Source organism: Chaetodon auriga, chromosome 11, assembly GCF_051107435.1.
Source record: "Chaetodon auriga isolate fChaAug3 chromosome 11, fChaAug3.hap1, whole genome shotgun sequence".
Classification (NCBI taxonomy): domain Eukaryota; kingdom Metazoa; phylum Chordata; class Actinopteri; order Chaetodontiformes; family Chaetodontidae; genus Chaetodon; species Chaetodon auriga.
In genome coordinates this window covers 16,883,246-16,898,931 of record NC_135084.1, presented here as the reverse complement: position 1 = coordinate 16,898,931, position 15,686 = coordinate 16,883,246, and the positions used below count along the sequence as shown (strand labels likewise).

The following is a 15,686-nucleotide window of genomic DNA, read 5'->3' as shown; positions in this document are numbered from 1 at the left end:
TTAAATTTGCTGATGATTCTGTCACTGTGTCTCTTTTAAATTCAGATGACCAAAGACCATGGGCCTGTGGTGTCAGACTTTACCAGCTGGTGTAATTTATCCTTTTTGGACATCATTGTGAACAAGACCAAGGAGATGATAACTGATTTTAGAAAAGAAAAAAAAGAAAAAAAACAGGATGCCATCTCCCCTGTAGTTATTAATGGTCTGGCTGTGGAAATTGTACAGAATTAGAAATACCTTGGGACTTTTATTGACAATAGACTAACCTTTGAGCATCAGATTGACCAGGTATGCAAAAAAGTTCACCAACGCATGTATTTTTATCGCAAACTCAGGCACTTTAATGTGGACATCCCAGTCCCAGTCACCTCCTGCACCCAGAGTTCAAACTGCTTCCGTCTGGCTGTAGATTTGCATCCAAGAGATGTAAGACCAACAGATACATGAACTCTTTCATACCCGCTGTCACTAGTTTCTTAAACACTATCACAAGTGTTTTCAACTAGTTCTATTTATTGTTTATGTTGCTTTCATTGTATCATGTTTTTTATGTTGTATTATTATGTCCACTGTCGGGTGAGTTTTCATGTCATATTTTAGTCTATGTATGTATGAATGTGTTCTCTCTGCTGGCTGCACAACAAATTGCCCCACTGGGGATAATAAAGACACCTTCATACCTTGATACCTGAACGGAGCCTTATTACACAGTGGCACCCAAAAAACTTTAAGACATGATTACAGGAATTGATTTCAGGAGGACTATGAATCAGGCTGTTTTCTTAATGCAGAGCAGTTGCTTTGTTAGTTTTAATTCAGACCAACTGCACAGCAAGTTGTATGGTGAAGCAACTAAATAAATAAATGCATCATAGGCATTAAAAAGCATGCTCAGGATGTCCATACTCCAACAGAACATGGAAAATCAATACACTCCAAAAATACATTCTTTAATTCCTGTTCTACCGTGTGCAATAATGGAAATAAACCTTGAGAATAAGCGTTAAAGAAGTAGTAATACTGTAACGGTACAGAAATGAAATTCTCTAGCCTGGGATCATGGCACATTTCAGAGACACCAAATCTGACTTTTCTCAGGTATAACCAAAAAAAAGAGGTGAAAAATGCTAAAAACGCTAACAAGGCCAGCTCAAACTGTGGTTTGTTCATGGTTTGCACAGGGGAAGCATTCAGTCTAAGATGCTCCCATTACAACCACAACTTTCACTCCATTTTGCAAATAAAGCACAATAAAGCCACTTTAATGTCTCTTTTTCAGATTCTGTCTTGTCGGCCTAAACCTAAGCAGGATGCTTGAACAGCTGACACTCCGTCTCAAAGTCACAGCCTTGGAGCAGTTCCCTGTAGTGCTCTTTGACGTCCTCATAGAGCGGCACGGAGGCCCTCGGGTCGGTCAGACCGGGGAAAGTCACAGGCTTCTCATTGAGCAGTGGCTGCAGTCTCAGGTCGCCTCCCCCACAGTCGTATAGCACCAGGACTAAGTTAGCTGCATAGGGCAGCATGTGGCTGGTGCGGAAGGAGCGTTGGGTCTGTGAGGCGTAGTTGGTGGACTTCAGGGCGTCGCTGTCCTTGAAGAAGCCCAGGAGAGTAAGCAGTGGTAGAATAGTCTCAGCATGGCCGACCTGGACCGTCACAGCTTCAGTCACCTGCTGGCCTGACCTGACATACAGGACAAACAACATCTGTTTCAGGTCTGACACAGAATGAGCTGCGTCGAAGCGATCTCTGGCTCCTGTTTCTCAAATGTGACGATCGCTCATTAAACATCTGTGGGTTTTTAGTCGAACAAAACGAGACATTTGAAGACATTTGGCCCTGCGCATTTTAGTTTTAACAACTTTCTTACAATCGATAATCGAAATAATAAATTCATTGATCAATCAAGTTAATCAATCATTCAACCTTGGCAGATTTCACATGAAAATGTGGATTTATGGCCCTACATTTATACAGAAACTGATTTTGGTCAGTGGTCAAGGGAGGAAAATTGACAAGCACATTGAAAAAGCAAAGAGCAATGAAATGTGTTTACATGCATGTAAGAATAACAATCCAGTGGTGTCACAGTGGCTTATTTGTGCAGACAAATTTAGGAAAGGTTCATACTGATGTCTGAGTGAAGGAGAGAACTGTCATTTTCTCTCCAGCCTTACTTAAATTGCCGTTGTAAATTGACTGTAATTAGGAAAGCTGAATTGTGGACTCATTTCACCAAACTAAAAGGAAATAATTACATGAAAACACACAAGATATAACAACAACACAGTCTGTGTGGTAACTGCATTTGTGTGAAACTTGTACCATTCCACTCAAGGTTTTACTTTGGAGGTTTAAGGGTCTTAGTCAGCAAATGGACCCGAGAGCCAGAATCAAGGCACATGCACTTCATCAGAAATCTCATTCTTGATGAAGGTCACCTCATTCAAGACAGATCTTTATGCTGATTTTATGCTAACTGCTAACTTAAGTTCGCCACACCCGCTAAGGCTTTTGGTTTAAAACAAAATCACAAGTCACATCAACATTACGGCTGAAAACCTGTAAGTCAAGGAAGAAGAATTCACAATTCCATAACTAAAGATGGTCTTGCGATGGGATCACATCAGCTGCATACCTGCCAACACGCTGATGTTCTGACCCAGCAGTCATTACTGCATCATTACATAAACATGACAACACCCATCTGTGAACTCCGCCTTCATTCTGATCTCAACTACACACACTTGAACAGTTTCATAGACAGAAACATGAATACCTGCCAAAGCACACACACACACACACACACACACACACACACACACACACAGACAGACAGACTGACTGACATGATGGAAACAATACCAGCTTTGCTATCGCAGCTGGTAATAAAGCAACCTAAGCACACAGCACATTGTACAATTTGATCCCACTGGAAATTAATGTTTACCTGCTTGACTTTGGCCTGTTTTTCCATACTTCATTGCCCTCACTCACAACACACACCTATCACCACGCACTAGTACATATTTGTTGTGCTGTCCTGAGATATTGCTATGAATGTCCCAAAGGTTTTGCATATTCTTCCTTCTTTCCTGAGCATGCTACCTAGCAAGTTTAGCATTCCTGTGCTTGACAGCGACTCATCTCATCTTCACTCACAAAACAATGCACTTTGTCAGCAATACTGATTTACTCCCCTCTAAGATCCCACATCCCAGACCAGGTCTTATTCTCTCTGCTAAGTTCCTCTGCTCTGTTGTCATACCACACGCAAAGAAACAAACTACATACACACACACACAAGTTTGCGTACCTATCCTTGTTAGGACATTGCACTGAGATCAATTCATTGTGGACAGGCTGACCCTAACCTTAACCTAACCACCTTACCCCTAAACTTCATCATGTTCTTGCCAAACAACTGATTATTTATCTCAATTAATGAGCCAATAATGACACATACATTTACGACTAACCACATTTTGTACATTCCTTGTATCAAACAAGGGAATATTTCAGCAAAACACATAAAGTGCATTCAAAGTTGGCCCCTTCCCTACTTCGTACCCCCCTGCTTCTAGCACCCTTACTCAGAGATCATTCATCTTTGAACTCGGCCTTCGTTTTAATCTCAGGTACACACCTGTATAGCTCCATGGCTGCATCTTGCACCATTGTGATGCTATTGCCTTGACAAAATCTGTTCAGAGACAGACACATCCACCTGGCAAAGAACTTAAAACCATTTCTGTGGTAGTTCCTGCTACTGTAGGTGTTTCCAGGACCACATTGTTGCTATGATGACGCATATATGCACACACCAGCCACATTGTCACGACTGGTAATTATAATGGAAGCAGGAAGCAAGAACAGTCTGTTCATCTGTGTGCCTGTCTTGGACTGAATGTAGGACTTTAACCAGTTGAACAAGTTTTGACTTGTCTCTTTGCATCGTTTACTTGTTTAACTGTGGTACCACACATTTATTGAGATTCAAGTGATACATTCAGTCATACGTTTTAGATTAATTCTATTTTCCAGTGTAAAGGCAACCACCTCGCCCTCAGGTTAGCCTCCAGGGCTACACTGGCTCTGTCAGTATCACGCTGATAGACACGGACATTAATGTGTGTGTAATGGCATAAACGAAGACTCGAAATCATGGCTGAAACTAACAATATGTGCATCCTGGATAATTGATGCAAAGAATAATTGGATTAGGTTTTCTGTCTTTAGCGTCTATGTTGCAAAGAATTAAGAGACAGATGAAGGCATCGCTGGCTTTTTTTTCAATATTAATATTATAATATAATAATATTTCAAAGATGTTCCGGTTTTACTCACTTGCTCTCGCTGGCTGCATTGTCCAGTCGACTGAACAAATCATGGAAGAGGATGCAGCTCGACTTGCTGTTAATATCGTAACCATAGCTTCTTTTCCAGAATTGTTTAAGGTCATTTGCATACTCCATAACCTGTTAAACAGATAGCAAAAGTCAAGGCTCGCTCGGATGTAAGGTTAGGTTAAAAAAAAAAAAGTAATGTGTCAATCTTTTCTTATGCAAGGTACCATTTCAGGCTACGTGAGTGTTAGGTCAGCTTGTAACACAAGACACAAAACACTCTTTGTGTCATGAATAACAGCTTCCCAATGAATGATTACTGTGGCAAAGCAGAGAAAGCATTGCTTACTGCTCAGGCAAGAGTCCTTCTCTAATGTGACCTTGCAAACATTTCTCCCCCCCCTTTTTTAAAATGTATTTAATTGTTCATAATGCAGATTGCATAGGAATAACAAAATGCAACACATGTAATATTGGATATCTTGGTGAAACTCATATCCAGCCCCTGTCCAGGATTAAAAACAAACAAGTAGATAAATAGTTATTGGCTGACTAAAGTGTCTTTGGTGACCTTGTTCCTCCCAGGATTTGACGGTCTTGGACTGATGGTGCTGGATTCATCTAACACGATTAGACAGATCTGTTTGTTTGCTTTAGCAAATCACGTGCTACGTGTGTGAGAGGGTTTGATCCGTCTTTTTAAGGCTAGAGGGGCTGATGTATGCTCGTTTCAGAACATTCAATTGTATAAAAAAAAGTAACATAAAGTGAGCACTTGATGTTATTGACCACTAAACATCTCTGACCCTCATGATGAAATCTTACCTGTAGGCTTTCAAAGATTCATTCACTCACACATTTGATGGCACTAGCACATTAAACCTACAATTTCTAAATAGCTGAGGCCCGTACCTGTGCATCGACCTCATCAAAGAGCCGGCACCAGGGAGAGTTCACAGTCTTAATGGCAAACTCATAAGCGCACAAGTAAAATGCAGCTTCGGCCATATCTGGAGGGGAAAGGTTGCAGTGAAATGTTAATAAGTCATGAAATCAAACAAGCCAGGCAGCCATTAAAACAAACACAATAAAAAGCACTGACACCTGGCACAATTTGTCTGAAACTTAGAAACCATGGGGTGTTTTGCTTAAATACTGGAGCAGTTTGAGGCCTGTGAGACATCTTCAATTTAAATACATATTAATATACAATACAAATTAGAAAACAGCTCCACCTACTGTGCAAATACTCACTGTGAAACATGACTAATGGGATGTTTGCATTCTATGCCCACCAGTACTGACTACTTCACTTTTTTTTTTTTATTCATTTTTGTGTTTAGAATGTCATCAAATATTTGAGTGGATTTTCAGGCTGTTACTGGTGAACCCCTCCTCCCTCCCTGACTCACTTCAAGTTGCAGACAGGCCAAACAGATCAAGAGACGATGCCATTACCCGAGCCCTCCACACTGCCCTCTCCCACCTGGACCACAGGAACGCATGTGAGAGTGCTATTCATTGACTATAGATCAACATTCAGTTCCACTGTGTCTTTCAAGCACGTCATCAAGCTCAGACACCTGGGACTCAACGCCACCCTCTTTGACTGGATCCTCAGTCTCTTGACAGAGAGTCCCCAGGCTGTGTGAATTGGCAGTACCACATCCTCCACCCTGACTCTCAACACCGGTGACTGTTAGAGCTGTGTGCTCAGCCCTTTCCTGCACTCCCCGTTCATGCATGACTGCGTGGCCACCCACAGCTCCAACACCATCATCAAGTTTGCTGACGACAACTTTAAGGTGCAATATACCAATCTTTCCATCAGGTGTATTATTACTCCTGTGTGCAATATCAATACTCCAGTCAGGAGTACTATCATCCAATGTGCAATATCAGTACCTTTCGAATCTCTAATTTGAATGTGCAATATTGGTATTTCCTCTGTGCCATAGTGTAAACTTGAAAACACTCTATATTGGTACCACTCCCATATTTTACATCTCCCCATACTAGATTGCTACTTTCTGTATTTCCCCTTGTTTACATTGTTCAAATTTTTCAATATTCCTTGTTTATATCGTTTATATTGCTTGTTTGCTATTTAATATCTTTTTTATTGATGCCCTCTATTTTTTGCTATCCACGTTGCTGCTATAATACTGGAAATGTCCCCACTGTTGTACTACTAAAGGAATATTTTATCTTATCTTAACATTGGCGACGATGAGATGGTGTACAGAGATCAGAGCGCTGACATCTTGGCGCCAGGACAACAGCCTCCATCTTAATGTCAGGGAAACAAAGGAGATAATTGTGGACTAGGGGAAGCAACAGGGAGAAGGACACACCCCCCTTAACATCAATGGGACTACGGTGGAGAGAGCACGCAGTTTCAGGCCTGCCACACCAACATCATCACAAAGACAACCGCTCTTCCTCCTCCACAGGTTGAGGAGACCCGACGTAGACTCTGGGATACTCTGCGACCTCTACAGGTGAATAATTGAGTGTATCCTGACTGGCTGTGTCACCGCCTAGAATGACAGTTGCACCACCCTCAAACATAAGGCTTTACAGAGCGTGGGGAAAACTGCTCAGCCCATCACCAGGACGGAGCTGCCATCCATGGAGGACCTCTATATGCAGCAGGGCAGAAAGAAGGCCAACAGGATCATCAGACCCCAACCACCCCAGCCAATGACTGATCTACCTGCTGCCATCCTGCAGACAGTACCACTGCACTGCACAAACACTCCTTCCTACCTTCAGCCATTTCACAGCTAATAGTTTAAGGTAGCCCAACCATCCAAACAGACTTAGTAAATATTGCTTTGCTTTACTTCTAGCAGTACTTTATGTTTTTACTTGTCATTATATGTTGCATTTATTTGCCTTGTGTGCTTCTTGGATATTGTGTGATGTTGCGTGTTATTGCTGTTTTACTGCTGCACATCAAATTACGCCTCTCGGGACAAATAAAGTTCTATTTGAGTCGACTTGACTGCATATCTTCCTAATAAATATAATTCAGTTTTCCCTTTTATTTCTTCCTTTAGTGCCACTTTCAAACACTTTGTTCTGTTTTACTGCCTACTGTGTTTTATCGTTGAATATTTGTTGATGCACGTTCTGTGTGTGCAGTGTGGGCGGGCAGCTCCGGCTGCATTTCAGTGTACAGTACTGCATTGTGGAGTGCCCATGAAAGCTGAACCTTGAACCTTTACAATGTGGTAATGATAGCATATAGGTGATCTGGCCAATCCTCCACTGACCATCTGTGATATCATTGTAGGGGACTCCGAGGCGGTCTGCGATCTTCTCCTGGACCCTCGTCATCTCTGGACCCTGCCTGAACAGGTCCACCTCGGACAGAGCTGACGGGTTGTTATCGACTTCCTCCACAAACCTGGTGCACTGGTCGAAAAACCTCATCAGAGCATCATTCACCGCATGGTCAAACTCCTCATCTGGAAAAGGAACAGGTCATATTAAAAACGCACGTGGGTGGTGAATCCTGAACGCGACATCAAGCTCATACCTGTGATGGCCCACAGCTCTGTCAGTCCCGCCTTGAAGGACAGCGTGCTGTTGACACACCTGTGCTTTGAGCTGGTTATGAATTGGATGAATCCACCTCGCAGCTTCTCCTCTGAAATAAGCGAGGGGAACAGCTTTGACAGCCTGACGGCCAGATGCCTGTGGTCGTTCACACCTTTCTGGACGAGCCGGCCGTCCATGTCCTCGGTGTACCACATCGTCCACTGGGTCTGGATCTCGCGCAGCCAGCTCTCTTTGCCCGCCGCGCGGCTCTTGACCAGCTCGTAAAGCTTCTGCATCTTCTTGACGTTTTTGCTCGTCGGGTACCTTGTGCCGTGCCTTATGATGGCTGTCAGATGAATTTCGCGACATTGCGCAGACGGTGGCTGTAAAATCGATCTGTTTACAGCGAGTATGTCCTCTATGAGGTACGGGTTCACTTCCTCGTACCTCCCTTTCGTGGTGAAATACTTGGCGATTGCTGGTATGTTTGGGTTGTCCTGAAGCTTCACATCGTTACGGAAGCAGCAGCAAACGTGGACCGTGGTGGTGAAATAAAGAGCGATGAGTTTCCAAACAGCGGCCGGCATGATGCAGCCTGCGAGCTTGTACCGATGGCCGCGCGCACCCCCACCTCGGAGCCGAAACGGAGTGACGTCACCGGTCGGACTCTTCCACCAATCACAGAAGCTCTCAGCAGCGACATAGGCTTGACCCCAAACTTTTACATAATAGACAATAATGGACATTGACCACTTTTAACCACATTACCGCTTTTGTTCAAAGTCTATGAATAGCAGCACTGCAGCGCCGGGTGATTTACTTTATGGCCAAATATGATTGTTCCTCTGTAAATTCTATTCACATTAGCGTTCTCCACCCCTGACTTTACCATGTTTGAAGAAACCATTAAACAAGATCAAAGTATCGCCATAAAACATGCCCCGGAGTCAGTGGAAGAAGGACTATTTTACAAGTGGAAGTCCTGCATTCAAAGTTTTAATTAAGTGAAAATACAGAAGTGAAAGTACACATCATGCGAAACGGATGCCAGGATGATGCTTATTATACTATTGCATAATAATTACTGATTCATTAATGTGTTAATCATTGTAATGTTGTAGTTGGTAAAGGTGGAGCTAATTGCACTCACTTTATATACTACTGAGTATCCAACAATATCATCCTTTACTCTTAACAGTATATCATAGTTTATTTATTTTCTAGATTTTGTATGATTAATCTGGATCTGCAAAGTAAGTAAAGTTATTAAATGAATGTATTGGAGTAAAAAGTACAATATACCCTCTGAAATGCAGCGCACCAGAAGTTCAAAGGAGCAGAAAATGGAAATACTCAAAGTACAAGTGCCTTAGAGTTGCACTTCAGTACTGTATTTGAGTAAATGTACTTAGCTACTTTCCAGCACTGCCTGGAGTTGGAGTGTATTGTGAGATCTGCAGTACTGCTGCTCAGTGGTGGAAGAAGTGGTCAGGACCTTTCCTTCAGTCAAGCACTAAAACCACAGTGTAAAACCATTGTCAGTTACACTTGGTTTCGCATGTCTGTCTTTGTGAATGGCATAATATAACACTGTTAATACTGATGCAGCAAAGTGTTTACACTTTGCTGCTGTAGCTAATTGAGGTGGACCCAGTTTTAACTACATTAAATATCCATATGTGTATACCATTGGGTAGTTCCATACAGTAGTTACCAACCAAGGCCCCTACAAAGAATTAAAAGGTAAAGCTAAAGGGTTGTAAGATGATTACTGAGGTAGGAAAGAAGGAAAAAAACAGCTGCTACACAATTTGTTCGCACTTTTCTCTCATTTTTGCTTTTTTATTTGAAATGTTGCAACATTTTACCTCTCACAGTGAACTAAATTAGAGGTTTGGAGGGCAGATCTCTCTTTGATTGAACTCAGAGAAACTAAGTTTGATTTGAACCACGAAAAACCCCAACTAGACACTGCTTTTTTGTAAGGGCTCACAGTCCGAGCATACTGTGAAGCACTGGTTTAATCTTTAACAGTGTGTTGCATTTTATAAGTTCATCGTGTTTTTTTTTTTTTCTGTAAACTTTTAATCTGAAGTAATCAGTAACGAAATCTCTCCGTAAACGCAGAGGATCACAAACCACAGTATCTCACAGTATGTGGTGGAGTACAAGCATAACATAGAATAAAATATGTCATTAGATACAGTACTTGAGTGTACTTCATTACAGCCAACCACTGTTATTCTCTTCCCCTTATTTTAGTCAACATCTTGTTATTTAGAATTGTATATTATTTGCTGTATGATAAAAGTGAGTTCTGTTACCTTAATAATAGCACAAGTGAATTCAGTTTTCCTACTTCGCAATGTGTTTTTATTAATAAACAATTAAGTGGTTATATATATACATTTTATGGTACTTTCTGCTTATTTCCAATAACTATGGGAAAAACAACAACAACAGCTCATTTAGTCATATCTTAATTTTTAATTCATGATTCACAGAACACATTATGATGACAGGAAGACAGCCATATTTAAAATTTCAAAAGGAGAACATTCAGACAAACAGCCAGCAACATCTTTGATGGCAGAATATTGTTTTTCCATTTTTACAATAAAGGCAGCTAGAACTCCAGAATCACCTCGAGAGTCTTCCCTGTCTGCCTAAACCTCAGCAGGATGCTTGAACAGCTGACACTCCGTCTCAAAGTCACAGCCTTGGAGCAGTTCCCTGTAGTGCTCTTTGACGTCCTCATAGAGCGGCACGGGGGCCCTCGGGTCGGTCAGACCGGGGAAAGTCACAGGCTTCTCATTGAGCAGTGGCTGCAGTCTCAGGTCGCCTCCCCCACAGTCGTATAGCACCAGGACTAAGTTAGCTGCATAGGGCAGCATGTGGCTGGTGCGGAAGGAGCGTTGGGTCTGTGAGGCGTAGTTGGTGGACGTCAGGGCGTCGCTGTCCTTGAAGAAGCCCAGGAGAGTAAGCAGTGGCAGGAGGGTGTCTGCATGGCCGATCTGGACTGTCACAGGTTCAGTCACCTGCTGGCCTGACCTGACACACAGGACAAACAGGGTTCACAATTTAACAGAGCTTCTGCTGTAACACTGAAGGGGCTAGGGATTGAACACAGACAAGTGTTTTGGGTGCTTAATCTTTAATAGATGATTTATAAATCTTTCTTTTTGTCAAAATGATGAAACTTGCAAACAGAATGAAAGAGCAAAAGCAAATCAAACAAGACTGAAGGACAAGCAGATAAAATCAATGATACCTGTAATTGTTTCATCTATTCCACTCAGAGTTTTGGGACTGCACGTCACTTTAAAAGTTCACTTACTTGTTCTCGCTGGCTGCTTTGTCAAGTCGGCTAAACACGTCATGAAACAGCCTGCAGCTTGACTTGCTGTTAATATCATAACCGTAGCCTCTTTTCCAGTATTCCCTCAGGTCACTGGCATACTCCATTACCTGTTGGTGGGTATCCCAATTTAGCAACCTGTTTTGCATTCTGCCAGATGAGGTTTCAGGCAGTGTCAGGTCAGTTTGTAACACAAGACACAAAATGCTCTTTCTTACACACACAATGCCAAAGGGTCTCCCAGTTAATGAATAGTGTAACAAAACACTTTTCAAAACATTGGCTTCCAAATGTATATGCTGGAACAAGCCACTGAAGTTAACTATCAATAAAAACTGTGTTTTATAAAGTAGTAAAGTTAGTTACTCATATTCCTGAAAAAGAAGCGATAGCATATATAGATGATTTATATAACGATGAAGGCACAGAGTCCCTCTGACCTACATATGATAGAGCTGTTTGTTTGCATTGTCCTGTTTGTGTTGGATCCAATAGTTGGTTTAGTTTCTGTGCCCTCACATGACCTGTGCACATCTCGCTGACCTTAAATGCCCATCTGATCAGGTGAAGTGCCTCACTGGTCAGCCACTTTACTGTTGTGTAGAAAAACTTCCTGTTCTGCACTTGGTGATAAATTGCCCAATAAATAAATGAACTTGTGATGGTGAAATGGGAAACACATTTGCTGGCAATGTTGCAGAGTGTAGACATTTTGAAATGCAGGGCTGTGTCATGGTGTGTAATACGCCTTTTTCACAGAGGAAAATTCAAAAGTTGAAATAATAAATGAACTATGACTGGATTCCATTTAGCTACTTCAGTTTCAGGGTCCTGGTATTGTGCTTGCTGGCTCATTTGTGACTTGCTGAGACACTTGGATAGAACTGAGCCACTGCTAATGTTATCAGAAACACCTGTGATTTTTCTGTTATGAAAGAAATATCAAATATCCCCTGTCTGACCTTAGTCAGCCTCATGAGCATCATTAACGGAAGCATTTGAAGTTGATCACTCACTGCTCCTACCTTTGCATCGACCTCATCGAAGAGCTGACACCAGGGGGAGGTCACTGCCTTGATTGCAAATTCATAAGCACACAAGTAAAATGCAGCCTCAGTCAAATCTGCAGGAGAGAGGCTGGTGTAAAACATTTGGTGGTGAAATAACACAGATATTGCAGTAGTTTTAAAATCTGAAATGTCACAAAAGTGACATCCTCTGGAAAGCTTTAAGCGTCAAAGCTTAATTATTGCCTTTTTGAAGCCATACCCGTAAAGGCTCACTGCGACGCTCCTTACGTCAAAATTAGTAAATAGCTCCACCTAGTGGACACTTACTATCATTGTGTTTAAACTGACGTGTAACAGCTGATATACAGTATCTAACCTATAAGCATGGATATAAAGCCTCTTTCAGGCTGTGACACAGATTCAGTACTGTACATTTAAAGGCAAAATTACTCAAAAATTGGGAGATACTATTTTCATATGGGGATCTGTAATATACCTGGCACACCTATAGTCTTGATCAGTCATTTAAGAAATGCAGTTTACAGAGGGGAAACACAGGGGGCAAGGATCCTTGGAAGATATGATAAAGGCTTAATACTATAGAATACATGAACATATCCAAAAGTGCAAAAGAGGTAATGCTTATGTAGATATGACCATGTGTGATGAGACTGTATGGGACTCTGAGACGGTCTGCAATCTTCTCCTGGACCCTCCTCATCTCTGGTCCCTGCTTGAACTTGTTGACTTCTGCCACAGCTGACGTGTTGTTATCAACTTCCACCACAAACCTGGTGCACTGGTCAAAAAACCTCATCAGAGCATCATTTACTACATGGTCAAACTCCTTATCTGTGGAGGAAGAGAGGAACAGGTCATATTGAAAATGCATGCAAATCATTATGTCATATCATATCATCAAGCTCATACCTGTGATGGCCCACAGCTCTGTCAGTCCCGCCTTGAAGGACAGCGTGCTGTTGACACACCTGTGCTTTGAGCTGGTTATGAATTGGATGAATCCACCTCGCAGCTTCTCCTCTGAAATCAGCGAGGGGAACAGCTTTGACAGCCTGACAGCCAGATGCTTGAGGTCATTCACACCTTTCTGGACGAGCCGTCCGTCCATGTCCTCGGTGTACCACATCGTCCACTGGGTCTGGATTTCATGCAGCCAGCTCGCTTCACCTGAAGCATTGTGCAGGACAATGTTGTAGAGCTGCTGCATCTCCTTAATGTTTTTGGTCGTTGGGTATCTTGTGCCGTGTCTTATGATGGCTGTCAGATGAATTTCTTGACATTGTGCAGATGGAGGTTGCAAAATCGATCTGTTTACAGCGAGTATGTCCTCTATGAGATATGGGTTCACTTCCTCGTATCGCCCTTTTGTGTTGAAATATTTGGCGATTGCTGGTATATCCAGATTGTCCTCAGGATTCACATCATTGAGTAAACAGCAGGACATGATGAGGAAATGGAAGACAATGAATTTCCAAAGAAAAGTCAGCATGATGCACTCAGGAAGAGTCTTAAAAGGCAGCTGTCCCCTAAACCTTGGCAAACCTGAAACATTTGTGTGGCCACATCCCAACAGGGACTGTGCAGAGTCCAGTCCAGTTTGTTTACCCCAATTTCCTCACAGCAGCACAACCTAAAATGTAAAGTAAACACATTTTGTGCTTGCTATTGACATCAAAGAAATAATTGAAACAGTGAGAATGGAAAATGAAACTAAATACAGAAATGTTGTCAGTTTATAAAGATATCTTGTGGATCATAATCCAGCCCCTTCCTGTAATTGTTGTTTCATTGTTTGTATTGCAAAATTGGCAGCAAAGCTCATCTTTCACAAAAACGTGCGTTTGTGACATGTTTTCATGTCTTACGGCATCACTGTAAACCTGTTTTGTAAGAGGACAGTGTTTGTTTTACCTACGCTCTGACCACAATTTCTTGCTTTGACAGCACCTCTGTTAGGCGCACAAACACTCACATTATCGCAGCTCGAAATGACATGAAATAAAACAAGATAAGACATTATTGATCCCACTCAGGGGAAATTCACTTGTTCCAAGAATAAAAAGGCGAGGTAGGAAAAAAGAACAAGTAGAACAAATAGACAACAAAAAGATACAAAATCAAATCAACTAGAGATGTTATGTACATCATATAGAAAAGAGCAAAAGAGTATAAAAAATATTGCCTTGAGAAAAATGCCTCTCTTTAACAGTGGATTTGGAATTGCACTTATGAATAATAAAGCAATACATTGCACAAGATAACTTGCACAGATGACATGAATATTCATGCATGATGACATTAATAATGGAGTAGTGCAAAAAGTATGTTTGTGATGTTGTCAACATCAGCAGTGTGCTACGTTCAGTCGTTCCACTCCAACTGCTTTTGGATAAAAGTGACACTATTAAGCATTCACCACCTTCCAGTGCAAGAGCTCATCAAGCTGCAGCATGAAATAGATATTCAAGGAAAATATGTCCTTATGCAGAACAGTGCGGGTTGACTGACCTTGTCATTTATTTCCCATCCACTCCATTTCACTTTTTCATTTCATAGCCTTACACCTCATATTTAACTCATATTACCGTATCCATTGGTAAGAAGTCAAAAATATTCTGTCATTTCAATATGCCTGTTTAGACCCTTTAATATGTCACTTGTATATCAGCATTCATTCAGTTGTTATGTACTATTAGCTCCACAAGTGCAAGACCCCCCATCTACAGATTTTGACATCATGTATAATCAAAGTCTTGCAGGGACTGAAAATGATCTAGTCTCATTTAAAAATGGCATATATACAGTAGATATTAACATGCATAGCTCTTATAACAGGCATCAAGATGACGAATAACTCTTCATTTCTGTTAAGAGTTTTCAGTTTTGGTTAGTCTGCACCAGAAATTCTGGTAATAAAGTGCAAAATCTACAGTGTCCTGCAGAAGTCCCATGCAGTGGTCAGTCAATTCAAAACCTCAATATGCAAGAGGAATTAATATGTGCCAAGAGTCTGCAACAAGCAAGTACTGGGATGATCTGGCCTATTTTCCTGGAGCCAATCAAAAACTGTGCGCTTGCTGTAGTAGGATTTTAGGATAAAAGTCATGGCCTGTGCTTGGTTGTAAAGATTTTTAGGATTTGTCAGAGCCTAAAACAAAAAATCTCATGTTAGTTGGAGACAATTCTGTGAGGTGCAGGTCTTGGTGGCAGTCATGCTTTACATTGCAAAGGGGCTGTTTCAAACTAAACAGATTATGTTTTAAGAGATGAATCAAGTGGATTGGCTGTTGATCCCTGATGGAGTCACATATCAGTTAAGGCTGATATGAAGAGACAGTGAATGTTCTGTCAGACTAAACAAAAAAAAAAAAAGTACTCAGTGGTTATCAAGATAAGAAATGCCAG

General features: G+C 41.6%; 2 protein-coding genes across 2 annotated transcripts; both read right to left on the bottom strand.

Annotated features, from left to right (window-relative positions):
- Positions 1-688: 688 nt before the first annotated feature.
- On the bottom strand, positions 689-8,531 carry minpp1a (multiple inositol-polyphosphate phosphatase 1a). The gene is made up of 5 exons (XM_076743799.1): positions 7,891-8,531; positions 7,625-7,819; positions 5,259-5,356; positions 4,348-4,478; positions 689-1,683 (listed from the first exon to the last, which is right to left on the bottom strand). The coding sequence occupies exons 1-5, from the start codon at positions 8,477-8,479 to the stop codon at positions 1,305-1,307; spliced, it is 1,392 nt and encodes a 463-aa protein (XP_076599914.1). The 5' UTR covers positions 8,480-8,531; the 3' UTR covers positions 689-1,304.
- A 2,015-nt stretch (positions 8,532-10,546) lies between these two features.
- LOC143328506 (multiple inositol polyphosphate phosphatase 1-like) lies at positions 10,547-13,770 on the bottom strand. Its single transcript, XM_076743679.1, has 5 exons — positions 13,191-13,770; positions 12,918-13,112; positions 12,276-12,373; positions 11,230-11,360; positions 10,547-10,943 (listed from the first exon to the last, which is right to left on the bottom strand). Exons 1-5 carry the CDS (start codon positions 13,768-13,770, stop codon positions 10,559-10,561), a joined length of 1,389 nt encoding a protein of 462 aa, XP_076599794.1. The 3' UTR covers positions 10,547-10,558.
- Positions 13,771-15,686: the final 1,916 nt, after the last annotated feature.